The 13,015-nt window shown below is 45.9% G+C and overlaps 1 protein-coding gene across 3 annotated transcripts in view; it reads left to right on the forward strand.

Moving 5' to 3' along the window:
- pde8a (phosphodiesterase 8A) overlaps window positions 1-13,015 on the forward strand; it is a 40,158-nt gene that overhangs the window by 18,063 nt on the left and 9,080 nt on the right. For all 3 annotated transcript variants that reach the window (XM_079997370.1, XM_079997371.1, XM_079997372.1), the window contains 13 exons: window positions 3,750-3,806; window positions 6,354-6,544; window positions 7,185-7,241; window positions 7,476-7,530; window positions 8,094-8,182; window positions 8,493-8,571; window positions 8,846-8,986; window positions 9,980-10,068; window positions 10,233-10,284; window positions 10,403-10,445; window positions 10,626-10,703; window positions 11,321-11,391; window positions 12,588-12,752. In XM_079997370.1, coding sequence (XP_079853496.1) covers window positions 3,750-3,806; window positions 6,354-6,544; window positions 7,185-7,241; window positions 7,476-7,530; window positions 8,094-8,182; window positions 8,493-8,571; window positions 8,846-8,986; window positions 9,980-10,068; window positions 10,233-10,284; window positions 10,403-10,445; window positions 10,626-10,703; window positions 11,321-11,391; window positions 12,588-12,752 — 1,167 coding nt within the window. The remainder of the gene's footprint in view (window positions 1-3,749; window positions 3,807-6,353; window positions 6,545-7,184; window positions 7,242-7,475; window positions 7,531-8,093; window positions 8,183-8,492; window positions 8,572-8,845; window positions 8,987-9,979; window positions 10,069-10,232; window positions 10,285-10,402; window positions 10,446-10,625; window positions 10,704-11,320; window positions 11,392-12,587; window positions 12,753-13,015) is intronic.

Consider the following 13,015-nt stretch of genomic DNA (forward strand, 5'->3'; position numbering starts at 1 on the left):
GATGTCATGTTTTTACAATGCTATAGTAACATATTAATTTTCTATTTTCTCTAAGAAGTATCTATAAAAGCAAACGGATAAAGAGAAGTAAAAAAAAAAGTGTTTTGGAAAGAAACTCACAGCTTATTATCACAGCTTATACTAGTATAATAATAAAATTATATATACGTATACCGACACATACCGTCACATTGTGGAGACATTTTAAGCCCCATCACCTATTCCTAAGTACGAAAGAGAGTCATAGATGCATAGAAAGAATAATGGTGGAAAGGTGGGGGATAAGGGTGATTGCCAGTGAATGGGGGCGGCCGTTCAAGTTTTCCCTCGAAGCACGAACGGGTCAGACCTCCCAAAGATTCCCTGCTTCCTGATCTCAGCTCTGGGCGGGAGGAAGCTGTTTACTCTTTCTATCTCTCACTGCTGACGTCCGCGCACCGAACAATGTCATCCAATTTCCTGTTTTTCACTTAGAGAGAGAGAGAGAGAGAGAGAAGAGAGAGAGAGAGAGAGAGAGAGAGAGAGAGAGAGAGAGAGAGAGAGAGAGAGAGAGAGAGAGAGAGAGAGAGAGAGAGAGAGAGAGAGAGAGAGAGAGAGAGAGAGAGAGAGAGAGAGAGAGAGAGAGAGAGAGAGAGAGAGAGAATTCCATATGATCTGTTGGAGTGAGTAGGGAGGGGGAACTATCCGTTTGACTCGCCTCTTCAAAAACGAGAACTAGATGGTTCCACCTCCCTCACTGTCCTTTTTACCATTCTGGGCCGTATGGGGACCCCAGGCGTCCTTGCCTTGAGCCGACAGATTTTGATGAGCTCCTCTTGCTTGCGACCAAAGGCGTGCGTGCCGTCACCATCACTGTCAACTCCATAAAACCTATCAGGCCCTTTTTCAATGTGTCACAGTGGAGAGTAAAATGTGCTAGTTACCATGCTGCACATAGCGCTGGAGGGAGGGAGGGAGGGAGGGACGGACGGACGGACGTGGGTTACGTAGGCACACGCTTCGTGTGCAGCGCCCTGCCTGCATGCTCGCGCGCTCACTTCCTCTGTTCTGTTTGCTCCTGGCAGAGAGCCGTGTGTGTGTGTGTGTGTGTGTGTGTGTGTGTGTGTGTGTGTGTGTGTGTGTGTGTGTGTGTGTGTGTGTGTGTGTGTGTGTGTGTGTGTGTGTGTGTGTGTGTGTGTGTGTGTGTGTGTGTGTGAAATTTCAGTTTGTGTGTGCACACGTGTTTCTGTGTGTGAGCGCGTAGATGCATGCACACTGTACAAAACGAGTGCACCACCAGAGGAGGCTGGCAGAGCAGCCGGGTATTGCTGTCACACGGCCCCAGCTGCAGCTGCATGGCCAGTGTCAGTGTGAATTAGGGAGGGGGGCTTCTCGCCGACCTTGCTATGCCAGAGCTCACGGTCCCATGGACAGAATTTCATACGACCAGCCCCGACCGCGGCTACGTGTGTGTGTGTGTGTGTGTGTGGTGCAACGGATCACAAAACTCACGGTTCGGATCGTATCACGGTTTTGAGTCACGGATCGGATCATTTTTCAGCAAAAGAAAAGAAAGGGAGACAAATATAACTTTGCTTTCCATTTATTCTGTAAAACACTTAAAGCAAGGAACTTTTGACCGTGGCCTTAAATTAAAACAACTTATAAAGTGCAATATGATGCACGCATGAAACCTTCTTCCTTTAAACATGGTCGCAAATTTTATTCCAATAAGTAACCTACTACTACCAGTATCATGTTCTATTTCTCACGTTTATAACAAACTACATTTCATGAAAACTGTTCAGAATTAAGCAAGTTACAGTTGATTTTGTAGGGAAGTCTCCATCTCTCAATACACATCCTATTTGTTTACTAGCGGCTCTTGACCACTCCAATATGGCGGATGAGCAGACATGTCGTAAAGTAATAGCAACAGAGCGCGATGTACCGTAAAGCAATCATGCACTTCAGAGTAAAACACAGCACGTATCTGTCTTTATAATCTTTTCACTGCAAGATTTATGGAATTATTACTTTGAAAAGTAGAAGTGGCAGTAAAACTGTATTTCACTATGATGGTTCAATTTTGCAGTTGATCCGCTGTGTGTGTGTGTGTGTGTGTGTGTGTGTGTGTGTGTGTGTGTGTGTGTGTGTGTGTGTGTGTGCGTGTGTGCGTGTGTGCGTGTGTGCGTGCGTGCGTGCGTGCGTGCGTGCGTGCGTGCGTGGTTTTCAGTCCCTCAGCAAGTTGAATAATTTGGCTGATTTTATTGGCTGATTTTAATCAATGTCAGAGTACTGAGTATAATATACTCAGTATAATAAATAATATTAGAGAATATTATTCGCTGTGATTTGTGTGTGCAGTTGAAATCCAAAAAAATGTATCTGACAGCAGCCCGAACAATTGTTTTAGTTTCAATTAATCTATCCATCTGCCCATCGATCCATCACTCCATCCATTCATGGATACAACCCACCATCTGTCTAACCCATCATCTATTCACCCATCTATCCATTGATCCACCCATCCATCCCATCATCCATTCACCCACTCATCCGTCATCCATCCAACCCACCACTCATCCATTGATCCAACCCACCATCCATTCATCCAGCCACCCACCCATCCATTCATCCATCTAACCCACAATCCATTTATCCACCCACCCATCCACCCAACCCACTATCCATTCACCCACCCACCCATCCATTCATCCATCCAACCTACAATCCATTCACCCACCCATCCATCCATTCATCTACCTATCCATCCATTCATCCACCTATCTTTCGATCCACCCACCCAGCCATCCTTCTAACCCACCATCCACTCACCCATCCTTCCATCGATCCATCGATCCACCCAACCATCATCCCATCATCCATCATCCAACCCACTATCCATCCATCCACCAACTCATCCATTCATCCAGCCAACCCACCATTCATCTATACATTCCGGAATTTGCTGCACTTTTCCACGTTTCCTATTTTTTTTTCTCTTTATTTATTTTCTTAGTTGCACACGCAGACGCAGGAACACACCCACTCAGACGCACACCACAAATACATACCGCAGGTGCACATGAGTTAAAAGTGTGTGAAAGATCGGATTGTCACGCAAACGGTTATCTGTCATCTTGGTGTCATACTCGTCACTTGCAGACGTCAGCGTCCGTGCAGAGAGCCGTCTCGTGGTGACGTTAATCGGGGTCGCCGTTCGCCGCTAATCAGCTTTGTTTCTTTGTGGTTCGTGTTCCCTGCAAAAGGCTTATAATTTAGCGAGAAACGATTTACCACTGCCCGGTGACTTATAAAATTCCTCTCTGTGTGTTCCATCGCTCGTGTGTGGATTGTTTACGGAGAAGAGGAATTCTGTGGGGATGGCGGTACACAAGGGGCTTGGTTGCTATGGTTACTAACCCCTGTGCTGGGTTCCATTTAGCAGGAAGGAAGCTAAATTATTTGCAGAGAACTCTCATGCAGGGAAACTGTAATGAATTGGAGATGGCTTTATTTGAAATCAGTGGTCAGGATTTTTTTCTTTTCTATTTTCCCTTCAAATTTCTATTTTTGGGAGGGATTTTAAATATCACAATAGCAATCATTCGATCATCGGCTATTTTGAGTAGCATACATGAGTTTGGATATTATTGAAATAGTAAGTTTGGCAGTGAATATTGAAATGTACTTATGATCATAACTGTCATTTTTGTCTCATTTGTGTTATAAAGTTGTTTCTCTCTTGTATTTCTCTTGTTTTTCAGACCACATTAACAGAGGTGCAATTTGGACCAATGAAGTTATTTAAAGACCAGCTTCAGGTAAAGTGCAACATTTCAAAATCTATATAAAAAAAAAAAAATTAAAAAAAGAATTGTCTCTGGATTGAAAGATTTGATGTCTCAGGAGGAGTGTGTTAGTTCAATTTCTCTTTATGTCTGGCCAGGAGCTTTTAACCACAGCGGTAATTTGTCATTACTTTGGTCATCATTTTCCAGGAACTGGTATTTCACGCAGCCACCATAATGTGTTGGCAAATCGAACTAATCTTAAAATTGACAAAGACACCTCACTCGCACGCAGATTAATACAAATAAGTACAGGTCAAGGAAGGAGACAAACCATTCTGTTAATGGACATATTGTGTACAATTGTGCCCTTGGGTTGTCTGGGCAACGAGGCCGTGACCATGAGCATACCATAATGAACAATGCATGTTATGGAAGAGCCGCACAGAAGGGCGCTAGAGGGGCTTTCGTCACTGCGGGGCGTTCTGCATGAAACATTCTTTGACTTCCACTTGTGCCGCTCCTGCTCTTCTAGCACGGGTGGTGCCTCTAAACGTCTGTGTCCTCTCACAAATGCAGCTTTTTCTTTATTCTAAGAACTACAAATGTTTCCTAACCGGCCTGATGGTGATGGTGCTGCCGCTGCGATGCGCTCCAAAGCAGTGGCCACTGTAGGAAAACCTAGTTGAGAGATATCCCCTTCCTGTTTTTGTCACTCACAGCTGATCCTGTCATGCCCTCCTCCTCGGTTCTCTCCCCTTTTTTTTTTTTTTTTTTTTTTTTCTCTTCTCCCGGCCTGCAGGATTTGGCCCGTCCCCCTGAATTCAACAATGATGTTTTCAAGGCACCCCGCCAAACCCTGCCAAATTCCCGGTTACCCCCCTGAGAACCAACCACTTGCTTTTCTTTTCTCGGTCTCTCTTTTTTTATACTTCCCTGTTTTTAACTTTTCCTTCTCTTGCTCTTTTAATTATATCTTTGATCCAACCGATTACTTATCAGCAGCATAAATGCAGAGCAAGCAAAAATGTGTCCGTTCACCTCTCATCCAAATATTGACCTCATTGATAATGCTGTTGATTTCTTTTGCATTAACATCCCACCTCTGAGCCCTAACCTGTGGGCGCGGGGCTACTCTTGCTGATGATGTCAAATTCCCAAATTCATCAGAGTGAATCAAGAGAATAATGAACAAATTACTCCTTCCCCTCAGTCACTGTGCGCAGGACTCCAGCTGTAGTGTTCTTGAACAGAAAACAGAGTCTTTGTGGCCAAACACTCTCAATCACAGGTGTGCTTGCGGAACTCGGGACTGCGGACCCTTCTTTACGTTGTCTCCGCTGCCTGCCAACAGTTCGGGATGACGTCCGTTTGAGAGAGTGACTCATGAATCTGCTCTTAGTGGAGTGGCGCTCTTGGAACGGGTCCTACATCTCCGGCCTTGTATTTACGCAAGTTCGGGTGAAGAATGCTATGAAGGTATGCTGGCAGGGAGTGTTATCAAAAATGGCTGCTGGAGCAGCCAGCCGCAGAACCTTCTGACACAGCATTGGCAGCCCGACGGGCAGGGCGGCGGCATAGGTCGGCTCAACCAATGCCTCTGGAGTTCACGCCAGTGGCGGACAGTTAGAAGCAGTGACACCATTCGGTAAGAACTAGGTCCAATCAATTAATTCACCCACGCTGAAATGGTAAGGTTGCAGTCAGACCGGATGTACTCAGCGGACAAAATTCTCAGGGATCAAACCTGCCAGCGAATGAAACAAAGTCAAACTCCCGCCATATCAGGAAGATTCTTGATGTAAACGGTCAAAGTCCATGAGACACTTTATTTCCACATGGTGTCTGGACAGGTGGCTTTGCTGTTATATTGAGATTGTTGCCCTGCTTCCTTATTTTGAAACCTCTTAGTCCCTCCCATATGACGACTGATATTTCACCCTAAAGGGATTTAAAGCAAAAGGAAACTGCTAAAGGCTGGATTATGTGTCTCAGTCTGCAAGGGTGTCGAGACGTTCGCGTTTGATACTTAGGTGTATAGCGTTAACGTGTCCACTGGGGGGCGGTGTCGCATTTAGTAAACCGCAATTTACAGAAAATGTAGAAGACATCCGTTTTGTTTTGTTTTCCCCAAACTTTATTTGAAAACTTTCGACCTCAGAAATGTGGATATGCAAATAGAAATCGTTTTTTTAACCTCATCGGCAAGTCGCGCTTTATTATCCGTTTTTCGAACCCGCCTCCCAACAGGAAGTTGGGTAATTCTACCACTTAGCGTGTTTTGACGTGCAATGCATTGTTGAGATTTGGGAGGTGCTACCCATTACATGCCCTTTGCTGTGTCGCTCCACAGAGACCTTTACGTGTATCGTCGCAGAAGCATGAAACAGGCTTGACGAGGGGCTGGTTTTTAACTTGACATTATACCTCTCTTTGTAAAGACAGAATGTTGCACAGTGTAGATTTAACTGAGCTAGTCACTAGCTAGATGCTAGTTTTAGATATACCATTTCTCATTTTACCTGCCAAGTACGGTGATAATAATTTCCATTTTTTTTGTTTTGTTTGTTTTTCTTCCAGGTACTTTTAGTATTTGCCAAAGAGGACAGTCAGAGCAATGGCTTCTGCTGGGCATGTGAGAAGGCCAACTTCAGGTGCAGCGTGGCACGGACGCCCGAGTCGGCCATCGAGTGCTTCCAGGAGAAGCATCACGACCTCGTCATAATTGACCACAGACATTCCAGACACTTTGACGCTGAAGCACTATGCCGGTAGGCTTATCACCGTCACATTAACAAAACACTACGAGAGTACATTGCATTGCTGTGAAAGGTGCGGTAGATGCAGACGGATGACGCAGGGGCATTGTCCAAATTCAAGAGTAAACGTGAAAGTCTGGACAGGCCCTGTGCTCTGTGGGTTTCCCTGGCTGTCGTGGACGGGCTTGGGGGGGAGGGAGGCGCGCTGTGCCCCGGCTTCCTCAACATGATGTCGCGCGAAAGTCACAGCGCAGAGAAGCGAGCCCTGCCCTTCCACACCGCTCTCTATCTTTAGCCTGCTCCCAAACCAAAAACACGTTTGCAAACATTCATTTACCCTGCCCGGCATGTATGTTAACCCTATTCATTTTGGCCAAATCCATACGTTCAGTGTACGCGCCACAGCTCCCCCTTCCCTCGCCGATGGAGAACTAAAGGGCCTTTATGGCCCCTGGCTCAGGGAAAACCACAGGCGGATGAGCGGCACTGTACACTGTATTCTTTCAGAGGCCTGGGCCCGGCGCTAGGCCACGGGGCTCTGCCTGCCTGGGAGAATCGGAGCGTGAAAATTTGAAAACTACATTGATTTGCTGCCACAGACTTTTCCACTAACCCGCCCTCTGGCTAAATGGCTCCCTCTGTTTACATTTAGGTCAATTAGAGCGATCAACTCCTCTGAAAACACTGTGATAGTCGCCGTTGTGAAAAGGTACGTATGGAGAGAACAACGAACAATGAAAAAAGAAACCTCTATCCCTGCTTCCTCACATTCTGCTCCCCACTGCGGGACTATCCATTAGCTAATGATTAAAACTGCGGCCGGTGATGAAATACCTGAATCAGCCGAAGTTAAGGGTTTTGGAGGCCTGCAGCCCGTCAGTCTCTTGACAAGATTTCTTTGTAGTGAGTGTTTGGTCTCAACGTTATGTTCCCTTATTTGAAGGCCGGACAGAGAGGAAGCCTCTGTGATGCCCCTGATAAACGCTGGCTTTAATAGGGTGAGTGTGTGTGTGTGTGTGTGTGTGTGTGTGTGTGTGTGTGTGTGTGTGTGTGCGTGTGCGTGTGCGTGCGTGTGCGTGTTGTTATTCTGATCTGTCAACGTCCAGTCCAGATCATCATTTTCAATATTTAGTATATCTTTCAGTTGAGTGTTTGGGCAATATATCAATATTGTGATATTTTGCTTATCACAATATCGCAGTCTAACTACATTTTAGCTGTAAGGCTTCATTATATTAAATGAATGCAATTTTCTCAACTGTAATAGACTGTTCTAGTTGTTCCAATCAGTGACTCCCTGCTTGGTCATGATATCCACATTACTAATGATGTACTGATATATTTGATTGATTGATGTGATACTGATATTTTTGCTGTGTAAAGACAGCCAATCCCTCTATATCGAGGTATTCATCCAATAAATATTGTGATATTTTAATTTTGTCGATATTGCCCAGCCCTGAGCACTAAGTTCCCATAGCGTAGTTTATGTTGGCACTGACCGATTTAGTCGACCTGGTTTGTTTATCTCAGCTGCTCTCCGTTGCCCTTTGACCCTCAGAGATATGTCGAGAATGCCAATATGATGGGGTGCTACAATGAGCTGCTACAGCTGGAGCACGGGGAGGTGCGGGCGCAGTTCAAGCTGAGGTGAGGAAGGATTGGGTCAAGTGTTGAGTTAAGTCACGTCGCTCGTTACCGCCCACTCTCTTATCGAAGTCTCCCAAGTCAAACGTCATCGCCAGAGAGGTTGGGGCGGTGCAATTGTTCTTTGTCATGCCAATGTTTGTCATCTTTTGTCCTGGTTTGTGAAACGGTCGTTTGACGTTCTCGCGGTGTGTTCGGCCGACTTGCGGGTTATCTTGAGTAGATAACGTGTCGTGATACACTCGGGATTGTGGCTAATAACATCTCTCTCTCTCTCCCTCTCTCTCTCTCCCTCTCTCTGGACTTCTCAAAGGGCCGGGAATGCTATTTTTACAGCCTTGGAACAAAGCCAAGAGGCCATAGAGATCACTTCTGAAGATCAAGTCATTCAGGTAAGCTTCTGAGATGAGGAGCTTCATTGCGTCATCGCCCTTCATTGTCTCTCAGTTTGTCTTTTGTTCTTCCATTATTTTGTCTGCCATTGCTGTTATGGCAGTACGACACCCCATAATACTGCACCTCTTTCCCACAGCTAGGTGTTCTTAGTGTCTCCAAATTTGAATCGGAGACACAAAGCCTGAGCGCTCTCTCTCTCTCGCTCTCTCTCTCTCTCTCTCTCTCCCTCTCTCTCTCTCTCCCTCTCCCCCCCCCCCCCTCCCCTTGCAGTACGTGAACCCTGCTTACGAGTCAATCATGGGCTACCAACGAGGCGAGCTATTAGGGAAGGAAATAATTGAAGTGCCTAAAAGCGAGAAGAATAAGCCTGATCTCCTTGAAACAATAAACTCCTGCATACGGAAAGGAAAGGTATGAAGTATAAACAATTTTTTTTTTTTTTTTTTTTTTTTTTTATTAAAAAAAACCCCCAATAATAATAAATTATCTCCCTTTCTAATTCTACACAAACCGTTTGAGCAAAACGATGGGAGAATAAATAAAACCATCTAGATCCAATGTGGAAATCACAGTGATCTCCACTGTCGCCTGCGTGTATAAACGGGACTAGCTCACACACACGGTGCTTTCCACCGGCTGTATAATGGGACGGCCAGTGGCTCTGTTTCATGTGCGTAGGATCAGTGGGATCTGTTCTGTGATGGTACTACACAGAGAGGGAAGGTCAATCACAGACAGACTTACAGCGGGGGGGGGCAGGCGATCCACGGGTGGGTGGCGGGGTAGGACATGAAACAAGCAGACTGGACACAGAGCATGCTGCACCTCCCCATTAAAGCACCACCCCGCTCCCTGTTGATATGTGGAAAAACCTCCTTCATATTTCAACTTTAGCCGCTGCTTAAAGGTGCAGTGTGTAGAATTGACGGAATAGACTTGGCAGAAATGTAATCTTATATTCATAAGTATGTTTTAATTAGTGTCTCTAATCCCATTACACGTGTGATCGTAGAATGAGCCGTTTTTATCTACATAAAGCGGGTCCCCTTCCACGGAGGCCAACCATGTTGCACCACCATGTTTCTACAGTCGCCCAGAACCGAAAAAACAAACGCTGGCTCTAGAGAGGGCCTTTCGTCAGTCTCTTCCACGGAGGCCGCCATGTTGCACCGCCATGGGGAGGGGTATTCAGTTGGTCACGATCTGCAACCTCACCGCTAGATGCCACTAAATTCTACACACTGCAACCTTTCACTAAGGATGTGTTGTTGTTTTGTTTTGTCTTTTAGTGTCTCAGCACCGTGTGTCCTGCCCTCTCTCGGCTAAGGTTTTTTTTTTTTTTTTTTTTTTGTTTTTTTTTTTTGTTTTTTTTTTTCCCCCTCTCTTCTCTCTTCTCCCCCCCAGGAGTGGCAGGGAATTTATTATGCCAAAAAAAAGAATGGAGACAGTGTTCAGCAAAATGTGAAGATCACACCTGTGATTGGACAGGGAGGGTGAGTGCCCTTGAATATATCACCTTGAGGTTTTTGGGGTTTTTTTGTTTGGTTTTTTTGGTTCTCGGTGGCCCGAGCCTCCTTGCACTAACATTCTGTTGACATGCTTTATCCTTTCCTGTTTTTATTGTTTTGTCGTACTCATCATCCACTGTCGTTTGCAGAAAAATCAGACACTATGTGTCTATCAACAGGCCTTTAAATGATAATCATAAGGTAATGTGCTTCCAATGTTGATATTATGTTACTCTTAATCTGTCAATATTAATCAGAGTTTTCACATGAGCTTTTCTCACCCGTATTTATTGCCTATTTGTTTCCTCTATTGGCACAGAGCGATAAATCCAGTGAGCGAGTGCAGGCAGAGTCCCAGACAGGTCTGTGTCTCTGGGTTTTCTCATCGCCATTATAAAAAATTTACTATTCTAAGACATTCCTCCGTCCTGACCCATCCGGACAGATTTGTGTGTGTGTGTGTGTGTGTGTGTGTGTGTGTGTGTGTGTGTGTGTGTGTGTGTGTGTGCTTACACTAACCCAAGGTTTGCTCCAATCCCCAGATATCCAATCCAGTAAGCACAAAGACCGAAGGAAAGGCTCTCTGGATGTCAGGTCCACCACATCCCGGGGGAGCGATGGTGAGAGAACAGAAGAAGAAACGGAAGAAACAGTCTTTAATTGTCACACGACACTCCACAACACATGCTTGCACACACACACACATGCACATGCTTGATGGTGGCCGGTGAAATGGCTCCTCTGCTTTTGACCCATCCTGGCTTGTCCTTCCTCCGGGGGCACAGCCAGGAGCAGTGGGCAGCATACGTGGACGCGCCCGGGGACCAGGTGATAAGTGTCCATCGCTGGTCAGACGATGATGGGTGCATGTTTTTGGTGGGGGTCCTTACTGACGTGAGGTGGAGGAAACCCCATGTGAACACGGGGAGAACATGCAAACTCCACACAGAAAGGCTCCTGTTTTTTTGGAAGATAACCCGCCGGAGCACGGTGCCAACAGCGCCCCAGGCGGGAATCGAACCCAGGACCTTCTTGCTGTGAGGCAGCAGTGCAATGCACTGCGCCACCGTGCCACCAGAAGGGAGAACCCGAGTGTCTCTAGCTTTTCCTTATGAGGCCTTTTCAGACTGTGTGTTGGGTGTTGAAGTGTTGATTGGACAGACCCAAACGGAAACTGATGGGTAGAGATTTTGCTTTTTCGTCAGTTTTAACTTTTGGTGCTGTGTTTTCTGTGCAGGGAGCTCTCAGCGACGACACTCCTCAATGGCTCGAATCCACTCCATGACCATAGAAGCTCCCATCACCAAGGTGAATTTCAAATTTGACCGGATATAATTTGCCCGGAGCTTCGATCGTCATATGAACATCTACTTGTGTCAATGCTTTCATCTCATAACCAAGCTCCGGGTCATGAAACAAACATGATGGCCGTGAATGCTGCTTGTATAATCCTCATCCCTTGCCTTAGAGTGGAGGCCACGCATGCAGTGTCAAGGGAAAAGACGGCAGATGAGAACCCATATTTTGTGGACAAAAACGAGAAGGTGGGGTGTGGCGGGGGCTTGTTGGATCCGATTGACCTGCTATTTCAGTGAATTATATAGGCTGCGGGCTGCCTGGTCAAAGACAAAGTCCCCGGGGGATGACTCACTGCAGCTCCTCTAATGTATCATTCGACTGTATTGTCAATCTCTTGGCAAGGCATCTTTGTCTCAAAAATACATCCACCAATGAAATGAGCCGCTGTGCGTGTGAGAATGCAAGATCATGCGCGAGTCAGCGAGGTTGTCAGCGCAGCCTTGTTCCAGCTGTAACTGAACTAATGGCATTCATCCACGGGTTGTGCGACTTGCTTTCTTAGAAACGGGAGTAGGCTCTACTTAAAGCCAAATGTGGACTTAAGGCTATACACGGTCTCATGAATGAAAGTCACATTTACGGCTTTGAGAACAAACTAGTAAAGGTCAGATACTGGATGACATTTGATATCACATGACATCGTTCTATAGACTAAACAGTCATATTGATATGTGACTCACCTCATCGCTTCCGTACAAAGTAAAAATAAATACCCTTTTCCCCACAGCAGACACAGTGTACAGTAGCCTCTTTTCTGGAGCAAATCCCTAGACCGGAATTTGATGCATGTTTGTGAGATTGTTTGTTGTTTGTTTGTTTGTTTGTCACATTTTGATGACAACCTCATGAGACCAGGCTGTACGGCACGACACTTTCAACTGTTGTCACATAGTATGTAGCAGCTAGCTTGTGTACTTTAAAAAAAAAAAATTTATTAAATTTTTTTTTTTTTAGGTCTGTCGTTTCTTATGTAACTTTGTGACCCGTCCGATCCCACTGTGGAAAATCTTTATATTCTGTAACCTTAGAAAATTCCACAAGTAGAGAGCATGCTTCATGACACCTTTTTCTGTTGGCCAATTTCTTTTTGAGGATGTTAAGGATGTCTGTCTCCACCCTATCCTCCCCTTTTCTTTTTCATCCAGGTTATCAATATCATCAACGCAGCACAGGAGAGCAGCCCCATGCCGGTGGCGGAGGCCCTGGACCGGGTGCTGGAGATCCTGAGGACCACAGAGCTCTACTCACCGCAGCTGGGCACCAAGGACGAAGACCCCCACACCAATGACCTTGTCGGGGGACTCATGACGGTACGGCAAAGTCCCGTCTTGCCCCAAAATAAGCCCTCGGACCAAATCAGGAAGACATTGCCCCATGAAAAACCACAGGAAAACCCTCTGTACATGCCCACTTTTTGGATGGTGGCTTTTCACGAACAGATCTATTTAGTGATGCGTCATGTTCTACGTACAACGGCATACAGTGAGGTCAGGGAAGTTGTGTTTGTCAGTGCGAGCGGGTGTGCGGAGCTCTGGTGTTACTCTTTTGTGCTGTAGAGAGAGGGAGAGAAACG

Source organism: Zeus faber (genome assembly GCF_960531495.2).
Source record: "Zeus faber genome assembly, chromosome: 3".
Classification (NCBI taxonomy): domain Eukaryota; kingdom Metazoa; phylum Chordata; class Actinopteri; order Zeiformes; family Zeidae; genus Zeus; species Zeus faber.